A 14,110-nucleotide genomic window follows, 5' to 3' on the forward strand; every position below is an offset into this window, starting at 1 on the left:
AATGCCGGTGCTCGATCTTGATGGGTGGATGTCTGAGCTAATTGCTTTTGCGGTGTCGTCGAGAGGCGAGGGCTGCCTCGTTTTATACAAGTAGAAATTACGAAGGTGTGAAGCTGTGCCGTAGGAAAGTCTTTACCAAAGAAAAGTGATCATCTGGTTCGGATTTAATTTGCATATAGTTAAATATAAAATTAGAGTAGTACTACAATACAGTTGTCGCCAACTACATACATTTCTCGTTGAAATTCTCATATTGCATATTGGTGCCAGGTTGTGTTGATACGACATCAAGCATAAATGTTTTCTATGAAGATTCTGTGATTGTGTTCCCCCTTTTCTATCTGATATCCTTGTATACAATTTCTTAACTTCTCTCTTTTGTGAGGATGTTGAGCCAGTGTCTAGCAGACGTTTAATTTGACCGCTTAAGTTACTACAAATTTATATTTTGTTTAACATGGACAATTGAATAAGAGGGTGTTTGATACGAGGTGCTAAACTTTAGGAGGGTCATATCGGATGTTCGGACGCCAATTAGGAGGACTAAACATGAGCTAATTATAAAACTAATTGCAGAACCCCTATACTAATTCGCGAGATGAATCTATTAAGCCTAATTAATCCATCATTAGCAATAGTTACTGTAGCACCACATTGTCAAATCATGGACTAATTAGGCTTAATAGATTCATCTCGCGAATTAGACGGAGTGCAATTAATTTTACAATTAACTATATTTAATACTTCTAATTAGTATCTAAACATCTGAGGGGACATGTACTTAAAGTTACGAGGGTGTATCCACCCAAGGCTCATGTGAGAAGAAGAAGAAATCAAATTAAAAACAAAAGAAGAGTAATATCCTTCTTGATATGTGGTATCTGATGTGATAGTCCTTGCAGTGAGGGGGTACCTCCTTGATACGAACATATTAGACAAAAGCAGGGGTGGAGCCGAAGCTGGCATTAACTGTTGCAACGGTTTACTAAAATGTGATTATTCAGTTCGCGTAGGTCGTTTTGACTTTTCTAGATTCATAGATATTATTATACATCTAGATATACGCTATATCTAAATGCATAATAATATTTATAAACTAAAAAAGCTAAAACGACCTACAATTTGTAACGTTGGGAGTTATAGTTAAATGTTAAGGTAGTATAGTACTCCAATATACTGATATAGTACTGGCCACCACTCATATTTTTCGTTGAAATTCTCTTCTTGGTGCCATGCTTTGTTCAAACGGAAATGATCCTGATCTGATTTCCTGTAGATAAGTTAAATATTTTATATAAGCACTAGTACACCTTGGGTCAATAATTTTCAGAGGCATAAGTATTACAAACTTTACAAAAAAAAGTCAGGGCTCATAAATAAAATTATTTACCTTGCACTCTCTCTCAACTATTAAATGTTTTGGCACAATACTTATACACAGACAGATACTTATCTTTATCCGACTGTGATAACTTTAGTTACCAATTACACTGTACACTTTTTCATCCACATTCACAAATTTCTTTCACTTTCCACGGTACCTCCATTTATGTTCAACATATGTTTACTTGAACCCTTAGTTTCAGCTATATATTTAATATAAAAATGGGTGTTTTCTTCACACCTTCCATACAAATATACATGATCTATATGTTGAGGCGCATCATGTTATACACCTCAGGTAAGTATTTTTTATATTAACAATAACATAATTTAGAGAATTATCTAATTTAGAGGTGTTTCCAACTTTCCATGTACACGAGGCGTAGGCGAGCGCTTGCCTGCCTGAGACACCGGCGGGCGGCGGCTCCTTCCGGAGCACACTTCCCCGCTGACCGGGTCAGCTCCTTCCCCTGCAAGTTCCCGCCAATTCTCCTCCCCCAAAAACCTAATCTGACAATCCCCAATCCGCCCACGAAAACCCCCTCCATTCCCCACGAGTCCTAACCACCCACCCCACCTTTCCTCCAGCGCCGCCGCCTTCGCGCCACCATGCCGCGCCGAGCCAGGAACCCCTCCTCCGGTGAGTCCCCGCCCAACCCCAAATCCCCCTCGCTAGCCAAACCTCACCTGATCCCCCGGAACCCTAACCCCCCGTCTCCTCCTTTGCTTTCGCAGGATCCAGCAGCGGCCGGCGGCGCCGCCGCGACGAGGAGGAGGATGAGGAGGAGGAGTCCCTTTCCGACACCACCTCCGACTCCGACTTCGTCGCCGGCTCCGAGGACGGGGCGGAGGACGAGGAGGAGGAGGAGGAGGGGTTCGCGCCCGATGAGGACGCCCCGCCCGCCCCCGCCCCCGCGGTGGCGCCGCCGGCGCCGCCGCAGCTGCTGATGCTGATGCCGATGCCGAATCGGGCGCGGAAGGGGGGCGGGAAGAGGAGGAGGAAGGGGAAGAAGGCGAGGGACGAGGACGGGGGGCCGCCCCTGCCGTGGAAGGTGTGGGAGGCGGCCAACGACAGGTGGCTCGACGAGCGGCCGGTGGCCGGCGGCGGCGCCGAGGCCCCGAACGCCGGGGCCGCTGCGGCGGGGGCGGCCGTGCCGACCGCGGACCCGGCCCCCGAGGTGGTGCTCCCGCTGCTGCGATTCCAGAAGGAGTGGCTCGCGTGGGCGCTGGCGCAGGAGGCCTCCGTCTCGCGGGGCGGCATCCTCGCCGACGAGATGGGGATGGGGAAGACCATCCAGGCCATCTCGCTCGTCCTCACCGCGCGCCGCCTCCGGCCCCCGGGCCACCACCACTTCGCGGCCTCCTCCTCCTCCTCCTCCTCGGCAGGCTGCCCAATGAGGCAGGTTGGGTGCACGTTGGTCGTCTGCCCGGTGGTCGCCGTCATCCAGTGGGCGGAGGAGATCGAGCGGCACACCGCCAGTGGCAGCGTGCGCGTGCTAATCTACCACGGTGCCAAGCGTGGCACGAAGAATTTCGATTTCAACAGCTATGACTTTGTAGTCACCACCTACTCTACCATCGAGGCGGACTACCGGAAGCACATCATGCCCCCTAAGATCCGGTGCCAGTACTGCGATAAATTGTTTTACCCCAACAAGCTGAAGGTGCACTTGAAGTATTTCTGTGGACCTGATGCCGTGCGCACGGAGAAGCAGGCAAAGCAGCAGAGCAAGAAGTGGGGCAGCAGCAAGGGGAAGGGAAAGAGAAGGGGTCAAAAGAAGGACGGTGATGAGGAGAATGAGGATTTTGATGAATTGGCTGATGAACCCATCAGCCAGTCAAGGGGTCAGTCACCTCTGCACTCCGTGCGGTGGGAGCGGATTATCTTGGATGAGGTGATTTATGTGCCCGTCATGCTTCATTTTAATGTTTTTGAGTGATATATAATCTATAGTTGCAATTAGAAAACTACTCATGAAGGTACCAATTAAGCAAACAGGATACTAGATCGAATAGAGCTAATTGATTAGTTGATTCAGTACAAGCTATCTATTGAGTTGTAGAAAATGGAGGTGACTTCTACTATCCAATCTGAGGAAAATTCAAATGGTAACCTCCATGTAAATTTGATGATATAGACCAGGGTGGAAAATGCATCTCCACAGTATTCACGAGCTATTTGCAACCTACTGTTTGTATGGTTAAGAGTATCTACTACTTAGGTGGTACACAGAGGTGTTATTGTATGTTTGTGGTCAATATTGGAGAAATTGTTAACTGGTATTTGCGCGATCATCGTACGTAATTCAACTCGATCACACTTCCTAACTGGCAATTGCTGGCCCATATTTTTTGAGTGGTGGACCCATATTTAGAACACTGCTTTGGACTATTATTATGATGACTTGTGTTCTTTACCTGCTATTGTAAACAATGATTGTCTTGTATGTTTGGTTTCCTTACATTGTTTGCTTGAAATTGACGTATCCAATAATCCAAACATTTCAGTTTGATTACTAATTAGATTCAAAAAATTGCAAAAGGTTGTTTGGCTCATTACATTTTAGTGTACCAACTGCAACTGCATCACATTGGCATACTGTAGTTTCTGCTTACATATGTGTGTTTATCAATGTTTGCTGCACCATTCAGATAGCGCAGATTAAGAAAATTGAGCAGGCAGTTATGCAAAACATATAGATTGTGTACCTCTGTATTGGTCTCCCATGTTTTGTGGCATCGTTGCTTTATGATGTTATTGAATATGCCAACGTTTCTCAATACTGATATGCGTGCAAATAGCATGGTGTCAGATCTAACCATCCAAAAGATGTTATCCGTAGCCTGGTGTCAGGTATAACCATTCATTTTCTGTTTTCGAGCATTATGCCTGCTATGGTATACTCCCTCCGTTTTTTAATATATGGAGTTTAGGATAAGCTATTAGTTCATTTACTCAGTGTTCTTGGTTAAGTAGTAGTTACCAGACATGATAGGTTCTATCGAGTGGAAGTGGATATGCTCCAAGTGGAGAGTTATTTACTCAATTTTTTTAATAGTATGGATATCATTTGAGGAAGTTTAAATAACTAAGACCAATATTTATATTTGGGAAACACATTGTGATAACTCAATCAGTGCATGATATACTGATGTTTAACTTGAATGTGTATATCGATATTCTGTATTTTACTTAACAATTGAACATTTTATGATCCTAACCCTTCTGTTAATGAATTGCTCTTTCTTTCTTTTTCGTATGTTCAGGCTCACTTCATAAAAGATAGACGGTGCAATACTGCAAGGGCTATTTTTGCGTTAGAGTCAGAATACAAGTGGGCTCTGAGTGGGACACCTTTGCAGAACCGTGTTGGAGAACTTTACTCGCTTGTCTGTAATAAATATCTGAACAAACAAAATATAACACCTTCTAGATTATTTGTTCTTACATGCTGCTTTTGCAGATTCGCTTCTTGCAAATCTTTCCCTATTCAAACTATTTCTGCAAGGACTGTAACTGTGAGATACTAGATACCAGGTAAGATTTTCAAAGCCTTACTACTGTTCTCGAATCTCTTTCCAGTTAAGGTAACCAGCAACCTTTGAAAAGATAAGATACTTTTCAGCTTAAAAACATGATTTCCTTGCAGTTATATTGCTTAGGCTATGAGCTTTCACTGTTCCCTTCGTTTCTTCATTTGTTCCTTTGGATTGAGGACCTGACCGGCATATCTACATTCTCCTGCAGCATGAAGAAACTGTGCGACTGTGGTCACTCATCTGTTAGGCACTTTTGCTGGTGGAATAAGGTGAGGTACAGGGTCCAGTTATGTCACCTTTGTTTTGCACGTGCATTTGTTTGTCATGTCAGATGCTGACAGAAAGCCAATATTCAATAGTACATAGCGAGGCCAATACAGTTTGGTTCAGTAAGTGATGAAGGCAAAAGAGCAATGATTCTTCTGAAGGAGAAAGTTCTGAAAGGCATAGTGTTAAGGCGCACCAAAAAAGGCCGAGCTGCAGATCTTGCTCTCCCGCCAAAAATTGTGAGTGCACAATTGCTCACACCTTCATTGTAATACCCTTTTTCTCTCATTTGTTTTCCCTTTATAAGAAGTTGATTTTTACGTGCTAGGTGACATTGAGGAGGGACTCTTTTGATAAAAACGAAATGGAATTCTATGAAGCTTTGTATACTCAAAGTGTCACACAGTTTGATTCGTAAGTTGTCGTTTCCTACTTGTGCTTACAGAGTTACAGAGTAGCCAGCAGATTTCTATGGTTATACTGGAGATGGTCCTTCAAAAATTTGACAGCCAATTTGCTCTGAGCAATGAACCCACTTTTCTAGCTTCTAACAGTTGGAACCAGTGTGCCATCATTGCAAAGAACTAGTGTCCCAGTGGACCTCTTACCCCCTTTTCCTTAATTCATGCCAATGCCACCAGGTTTATGGTTATGTCCTAGCAGAAGCATGGACTCTTTTAGTCTTGTCAGTTTTGAGCATGAATTTCTTTTTTGTGACGTTCACTGGATGGCATTTGTTATGTTGCTAATGCAAGTGATCTTTTCCTCCACTTGCTTTTCCATACAAAATTTAGGTTTTTACCTTTGCACTTTTTTCTGTAGATATGTAGCTGCTGGAACACTGATGAACAACTATGCTCATATCTTTGATCTTCTCACAAGGTTGAGACAGGTGAGTTGTATGTATACCATTTCCTTGTGGATAGGCAAATCTCCTTAGGCTCAAAATCCCATGTCCAGATGCCTCATTCATGTAGATGGGGGCAACAGAGGCATTCATTTGTCTTATCCATATAGGATTGCACCTTTAATTATGTTTCTTTTGGAAAGTAACATGTTGCGTGTCCTGACAAAATTGTAGGCTGTTGATCATCCCTACCTTGTAGCATATTCCAAGACAGCAGAGCCTCGTGAAGGATTGAAAAACGAAGGAAATGAATCCATGGAAAGCCAATGTGGTATATGTCATAATATGGCTGAAGATGTTGTGGTTAGTAGATTGCCCCTAAAAAATGAGAATAGTTAGTAAAGCTTATATGATATTCATTCTTGTTTTCCCCTTATCACAAGCTGACTTTCAGTCTTTCACACATTGACTTTTTTTTTTCTGTCAAGGTTACCTCTTGTGATCATGCATTCTGCAAGACTTGTTTGATAGACTACTCTGCAACTTTGGGGAATGTTTCATGTCCATCCTGTTCAGTACCTCTTACTGTTGACTTAACAACAAAAAGTTCAGTTGAAAAAGTAACTCCCAGGGTCAAGGGCCGCAAACGCTCAGGAATACTGAGCAGACTAGCAAGCCTTGCGGATTTTAAGACTAGTACAAAAATTGATGCATTGGTAAGTCAGACAACTTGCTAGTGTATTTTGTTCTTTCTACTTTTATTGTGTTATGATGCCATGTTTTTTTATATGACATGATGAAGAGAACAAAACAATATTTACGCATAGTGAAAGCTGAAGCTATTTGCCTGTATAAGAACCTTGCGAACATAAACTTTCACTAAATTTGGATTGAGTATCCACATGGGGACTCACAAGTAGACATGGTTCCGCACATTTATGACAGTATATCAATGGAGTGATTAGTCCCACAAACAGGTTGTATATTTATGTTTCTTTGGAGTTTAGAGCTTATTGGAGCATACAACCTCGAACTCACTATGGATCTGGAAGTCTATACAGCACATTTTGGCCTAATATCATGGAACTTAGAGGCTTAGTCTCCCTTAGATCTACTACCAAAAAACCACAAGAGCTACTGTGGCTGTTTCTTACCTCATGGCTCATCATAAAGCACTGTAGTGTATCAACTTATGAGTTTTACACCAATCTTGGGCATAGCTACTTATTACTGCTTCTGTTACCATAAAATTTCTTATCACTGACCTTTTCTCCCAATTATGCAGAGAGAGGAGGTACGAAACATGATTGAGCATGACGGCTCTGCCAAAGGGATTGTATTCAGCCAGTTCACATCATTCTTGGATCTTATTCAATTCTCCTTGGAGAAGGTAAGTATTGATAATCTGTACCAGTCTTAACCCTTGCGATCTTGTCCATCGACAGTCGAGAATAATAAAAGATGATTTGGCAGTCCGGCATCAAGTGTGTCCAGCTGAATGGGGCCATGAACATTACTGAGAAGGGAAGAGCCATAGACACCTTCACCAATGACCCAGACTGCAGGATCTTCCTGATGAGCCTGAAAGCTGGAGGAGTTGCTCTGAATCTCACTGTTGCATCTCATGTGAGCTTAGTCAACCCTTTTTTCCCCTAGTACTTTTTGCCTACTTTTTTTTTTGTTTCTGATAGTGGACTTATACCATGCTGGATGGTAGGTTTTCCTGATGGACCCTTGGTGGAATCCAGCGGTCGAGAGCCAAGCCCAGGATCGCATCCACCGAATCGGACAGTTCAAGCCAATCAAGTTCAGTATGACTTGCCTTATCTTGCAGTACCGATTCAAATCGTTGTGCATGTTTTCCCTGGACGATATCCATCCCTCCTTTTCTAACTACCTTGTGGTTGTGGTACGGCAGGAGCACGAGGTTCGTGATCAAGGACACGGTCGAAGAGCGCATACTGCAGCTGCAGGAGAAGAAGCAGCTAGTGTTTGAAGGGTAATAACTAAAGCTCTATTTCTCATCCAGTATCGGATACCAACATTTTGGCGTTAGTACCGTTCTGTGGAAGCGGGATGCAGCCTGCCTGCTAATGCTGATGCTGTCGTGTTTGCTCTGTGCTGCAGCACCGTGGGCGACTCGCCGGATGCCATGTCGAAGCTGACGGAGGCCGACCTCAAGTTTTTGTTCCAGATCTAACTGCTGCCGGGCATGCATGAGTAGCGTAGCGTGTCCTAGGAGCGCCGGCATGTCGGAACGCTGACCTCACACCATCAAACGGCAGGGCGGCGTCGGGCGTAGATCGACTGGTAGCGTAGCTTTTGGATCGCAAACTGCAGTGTAACGATGGTAGCGAGCCTTCACCATGACAGAGTACCCTGGACCGTAGGCGGTGGTAGTAGTAGTATCCCTGATCATTGCGCGTACAAGTGGAACGCCTGGAGGGTAGCCCCTTTTACCATTCTGGGGAAGAAGACTAGAAGATGGCGTTATTGGCCTGTGTGCAGTGTCGACGTGTCGTGTGACGTGTGATGCCGCATGTGCGTCCCGTGTGCGCGGAGCATCCGCGGGAGGACCGGGGTCCTGTCCGGCGATGCGATCGATCCCGGCCGCGCGCAGGCGGGTCCGCGTCGCATCAGCCGGCAGGTCGCAGGTGATTTGTGGCAGGCGGCAGTGGGCTGGGACGCCGGGTGGACCGTCGCCTGAAGGCACAAACCAGACCTGGTGCTGCCGTTGCCTTCACATGACACACACTCACAGGGCACAGGGCGGGGCACGGGGGTAGCGATTGATCACCGAATCGTTTGCCTGTTCTCCTGTGACGGTAGAGCTATGGATTTGCCCATGTGTATAGGTGAGGTGGCCTAGCAGCACTCTGATGGTTGCGCCTGGTCGGGCGATCTGACTGCCCCGATCGAGGGGCACGGCAACAATCAGCGGTGAGTGATTGGCCAAGAGAAGCCTGGCGGCTGGGGCTGTACTTGCTGGTAGATTTTAGATTGGCAGCCTATCCGAATCTGATAGCGGGGACCGGTGCCTGGCTCTTGTAGTCTTGTCTGCAACTAGGGCGGTGACATGGACGAACGAAATGAAATCACCAGCCACGAAGGGTGGCAGCTAGGCGCGTTCCATCCAGGCTGACCGTCTGCCGACACACAGCAGTTGGTCTGCGGCAGGCAGCGACAGTACCGTGAGATGGGTTCCCTCCTCGTTCCTCAAGTCAAGGTCCCAAAGTCCAAACAGCGGCGTCGCGTGTTGTGTTGGCCGTTTTTGCATCGAACATCGTACTACCGCGGAGCGCGCGCAGGCAAAGCGACAGTGACAAAGCCTGGCCGGCCGGCGTACCGCGTACTGTTCGTCGGACAGACGCAGACCCCCTCTCTTTTCCTTGGACTCGTGCGCAGGGCGTCGTCCGTAGTGACCAGTGAGTGACTAGTGGCGCCTTCGTTTGCCTTGACTCTTCAGCGGCACTGGAGCAGACTGCAGACGGCAAGCAGAAGAGCATCTCACGTGGACGGCAGGACGAGCTACTTGTCGTGCCATTTCCGACGACGCAACGCAGCAGGTACCCTCCTGCTAGGGCCGATGCCACTTGCCACGTACGGAGAGAGACGCAGGAGGAGTCCACCTTTTATCTCACGACATAAACGCCGATTCCTCTAGCCAAACAAGATGCGTCTGCATCATTACATCCACGGTGGTGGGTTATACTAGTACATCAAACCAAATTAAACTCCACGCACGGACGGGCCCATCAATTATCGGCGAGTCGCGTGGCGCCAAGCCACTGCAGTGAAGCGATCGGCCTAATTAACCGCCGCTTGCGTGCGGTGGAAGCGATCGGCCGGCTGGCCTGTGTGTGGCTAGGGAAGCGGAGACGTCGCGTCGTCGCGTGACTAGGATTTGTTTACGAGACGCCGCGCGGTGTGGTGTGGGGGCGCCCCCCGGCCCGGTGCCGCGGTCTCCCGAGGCCGTGCACATGCCCGTCGCGCTCACCAGCCACTACTCCGGGGGGGTCTCAGCGTTGCTAATTGCTATCGGGACTCCGACTCCTTGCATGGATTCGGCTCTGGGTCGATCGGCATACGAATTCACCGGATTCGTTGCTAACTGTTATGATCAGATTCTCGGCATTCCTGATTAGCCTCATCGGAATCCGCTATCAAATCAGAAATCCACTAATCCCAAGCGCATCCCCACCCGGTACGCCACGTCAGCCCTTCGATTCCACACGCAAGAATCGCCCGTCCCAAGTTTCGCTACACAAATCATTTCACCACGCTATGCCTGGAGAGCACCGAGACGATGAGTGCTTGGTTGGCAGGTACGTTGCCATCAGCTGCCGATGGAGCTGCACGATGCATGCACGCTAGGTACGCGGTGGTTTTCTACCGACCCAACCCTTCCTCCTACGTATCCCCAAAACAACTTGTGTGTCGTGTCGTCTCGTCTGCCACCAGTGACAGTCTCTCTCCCTCTCCTCGATGATCCGCCGGCGATTGAAGTGGCATCAGTGGGCGCCGTCCTTTTCCTGTCAAGCAGTTTCGGCCAGCCAGCTCCGGGCTCCCGCGTCGTGATTGTTCCGTCCGGCCCGGAGCGGCGTCCCGTCCGTCCATCCGTCGCCAACCTTTCCCGAAAAGGACCCTGACCGATCTCTTCGACCTTTTCTCTTTATCTGCCTTCCGGATTCGGAAAGGGATCGGAGGCCGGAAAGGCAGCAAACACACAGCCTAGCAGCCTAGTCAAAACCCGGATCGGTCGACATCGTAGTAGTGCGCTAGTAGAGTGCATTATTGTAGTGCCAGTACAGTTCCCGGGCAATGCAATGCGAAAAGGATGTGCAGTGTTTGCCCATGGTGATAGCCGTAGCGGTGGAAGGAGTTTTTCCACGTTCGTTATTTGTACGACATCTCCGGCATTTTATTTTAGTCAACGAATCATTGATCTTTACAATTCTTCCCTAAAGAAGCATTTTGTTGAGGAGGTGAAACTCCAGTGCTCACATCCATCTTCACTTCCCATGCTGACTTGTATTTGAATACTAACCATTTTGATATCTTTCTAAAGAAATCTTTCCATATATCCATAAAGAAATGGACGCCATCTTTGACTTTTCATCATCTAGAAGGTCCTCGTGTGATGCTATGACCACGCTAGAAAGTTCAAAATTGCATCGTATAGACCTCTGGAATTGTCGAATTCTCTTACGTATCTTTCACTATCGGTTCCTTAGTTACATACTCCCTCCCGTTTGGACTTCTTTATGTTCATATCTATACTATACATCTAGACATAATTGCATAGTAAAATTTAGAAATCTGGAAAAATAAAAAATGATTAATAATTTGGGACGGAGGGAGTAAGAGCTAGGAGCTCAAAATTTCCTAGCTAAGGAAAAACTTTAACAAGGTTTTTCTAACAGTTATTTTTAGGAAATCCGGAAACTTTGAAATCCGGTTCGAACCTAGAAGTAGATCCTAAATAGCACGAACAAACCCCAAGATCCACGCTGATGATTTGGATCTGTGAATCGTGCGCCCGTGGCCGTGGCCTGTTGCGACAGTAGCAGCAAACCCGGGCACACCCCCACCACCCAATGGCCATCCATCCTGACAGGTGGCGCGTGGGCCCCACCGCTGACACGCCCCTGACAGGGACCTCCCCACCCAATGGCCATGGCTGAATCATGCCAAGCGAGAGGACATGCCCTTTGGAGTTTGGACTTTGCAGTTTGCACGCGCGGTGAATGGTCAATCAGGATCGCAGTGTTTTTACCTCACATGATGATGTCACGGTCACTGCGTAGATCTTGCGCAATGCTCATGCAGCAGCACTGGTGGTGGTACTGGTAGGATTACGCGATTACTCCATCCATTTTTGTGCAGAGCAGCAGCAATCAGCCTGCTGTCAGTTTCAGTTAGTGATGGAAGAGGAGGGGAATAGGCCAGACCAGTCATTTTGCAGGCAAGCTGCAGCCAGTCACTGCGCTTCCACGGTGATAATTGCTTGCTGGGGGTCAAATACTTGTGCTGTGCACGTCTGATTTCAGAAACAGGTAAGATGCCAGCTTATGGCCTTGTTTAGTTGGCCAAATTGGGAGATGCAAAATTACTGTGTTGGCACTGTAGCACACTGTAGCGTTTCGTTTGTATTTGTGAATTATTGTCCAAACATTGACTAATTAGGCTCAAAAGATTCGTCTCGCAAAGTACAACAAAACTGTGCAATTAGTTTTTAATTTCATCTACATTTAGTACTCCATGCATGTACCCCTTGTTTACTTCACCCCCAACTCCCAACTTTGACACTATGCAAAAAGAAGATTCCCCATCACATCAAACTTGCGGTACATGCATGGAGTACTAAATGTAGATGAAATTAAAAACTAATTGCACAGTTTTGTTGTACTTTGCGAGACGAATCTTTTGAGCCTAATTAGTCAATGTTTGGACAATAATTCACAAATACAAACGAAACGCTACAGTGTGCTACAGTGCTGTAACAGTAATTTGGCACCTTCCAATTTTGCCAACTAAACAAGGCCTTGTTCAAGAATAACTCGACCTCGTCGTCCTGTGTACGGGTTGCAGGAGCATCTGGGATTTTTATCTATGGTGGTATTTCCCGTTTATTGTAAAGAGAAGAATATTTGTTCCAAAATCTATAGTAGGAGTATTTGGATAATAGGCCCTTCTTGGCCCACTGACATTACTTAGAAATGGATTGCAAAAACCACACTATCAAGTCAATTCCAAGCTCCAACCATCTGAATTCCTAATAATAATTGGTCTGAGAGGTGCTGCCCACTTGCCATTCTTTTTTTTTTGAAAAGCACTTGCCATTCTTTGTACACCACCAACCAAAGCCTTTCATGCATGTCACGAGATGGGGAAAAGAGTTATGTAGCTCACCTGCTAGAGCAAAAAAAATGAGAAGGGTAGCTAAAGAGGAATGCATCACTCTAAGCTAGGGATCATAGTTAAGTTTATCACAACCACCAGTCCTACCATGCTGCAACAATTATATATATTATTGCATCAATTTTTCCCTCTGGATCGATTAGGTACATTTTTGTACTCCCTCCGTTCCAAATTATAGGTCGTTTGATTTTTCTAGATGCATAGATATTATTATGCATCTAGACATAGGGTATATCTAAATGCATAAGAAAACTTATGAATCTAAACAAGCCAAAACAACCTATAATTTGGACGGAGGAAGTACATAGGTCTTGATTTGGATCATAAGTTTTGAGTTATAACTCCTCCTACCGGCTTAAAGTTAAATTTTTCTATGCATATTTTGCAAATGGAGGCACGTTATATTGGAGTGCATGCATTCCCTAACAATATGGGTCCACCCCTAATGCCACACTTCACATCACTTATCTCTCTCGCTTTCACCTTTTTTCCCAAATCTTGTTAACCATCATCTCATCTATCTTTCTTAACCATAGCCTCACATTGCCATCACTGCCACAAATTATCGTGTATGATTATTGCACTTTCTTACATGATTCAGACGCAGGTCTTGTTTCCGACTTGCCCAACCTACAGTTCTAAGGGCCACTACCACCCTAGGAGCACTAGCAACCATTGTTGGTAAGGCATGCTACTTGGAGCTACGCTCGATGTGCTCATGAACAAGACACGCTAGAAATGCGGTAATATCTTGCTTTTCTATATAAAAAACGATATTACCTTTCTATATAAAAAAAACATAGTTGGTAATGGTGGTTTGTTCTACATAAGATTTTTTTTCAATAATTTTTGTGTACCTATGTATGAAAAGCATAGATGACCTGCTTTTATGGTTTCTTTACAGTTTTATTATATACGTATTTTTCTACTGAAAAACTAGTAAAAAATTAATATTTGGAACAACCACTAGAACAATTATTAGAGCCCGCCACGTTTTTAATACCTTTTGTTGGAATTTTATTGCAGCGCATGGGGGCGACCGATAGCTAGTCTTAATATGAAGAACAAAGTGCCCATAAAATGTTGTTTTCTTTGAGTTGGTAAAATCTTGACCTAGTGACAAACAATCCTTGATTTGATGACTGATTTTGA

At 45.7% G+C, this 14,110-nt stretch overlaps 1 protein-coding gene across 1 annotated transcript; it reads left to right on the plus strand.

The window, feature by feature from the left end:
* Positions 1-1,871: 1,871 nt before the first annotated feature.
* On the plus strand, positions 1,872-8,530 carry LOC117845918 (DNA repair protein RAD16). Its single transcript, XM_034726989.2, has 15 exons — positions 1,872-2,023; positions 2,119-3,278; positions 4,651-4,773; positions 4,848-4,921; positions 5,132-5,192; positions 5,283-5,429; positions 5,519-5,604; positions 6,013-6,082; positions 6,272-6,400; positions 6,526-6,753; positions 7,323-7,427; positions 7,511-7,663; positions 7,755-7,843; positions 7,956-8,036; positions 8,165-8,530. Exons 1-15 carry the CDS (start codon positions 1,993-1,995, stop codon positions 8,235-8,237), a joined length of 2,610 nt encoding a protein of 869 aa, XP_034582880.1. The 5' UTR covers positions 1,872-1,992; the 3' UTR covers positions 8,238-8,530.
* Positions 8,531-14,110: the final 5,580 nt, after the last annotated feature.

The sequence above is a fragment of the Setaria viridis genome, chromosome 2, assembly GCF_005286985.2.
Source record: "Setaria viridis chromosome 2, Setaria_viridis_v4.0, whole genome shotgun sequence".
Lineage (NCBI taxonomy): Eukaryota > Viridiplantae > Streptophyta > Magnoliopsida > Poales > Poaceae > Setaria > Setaria viridis.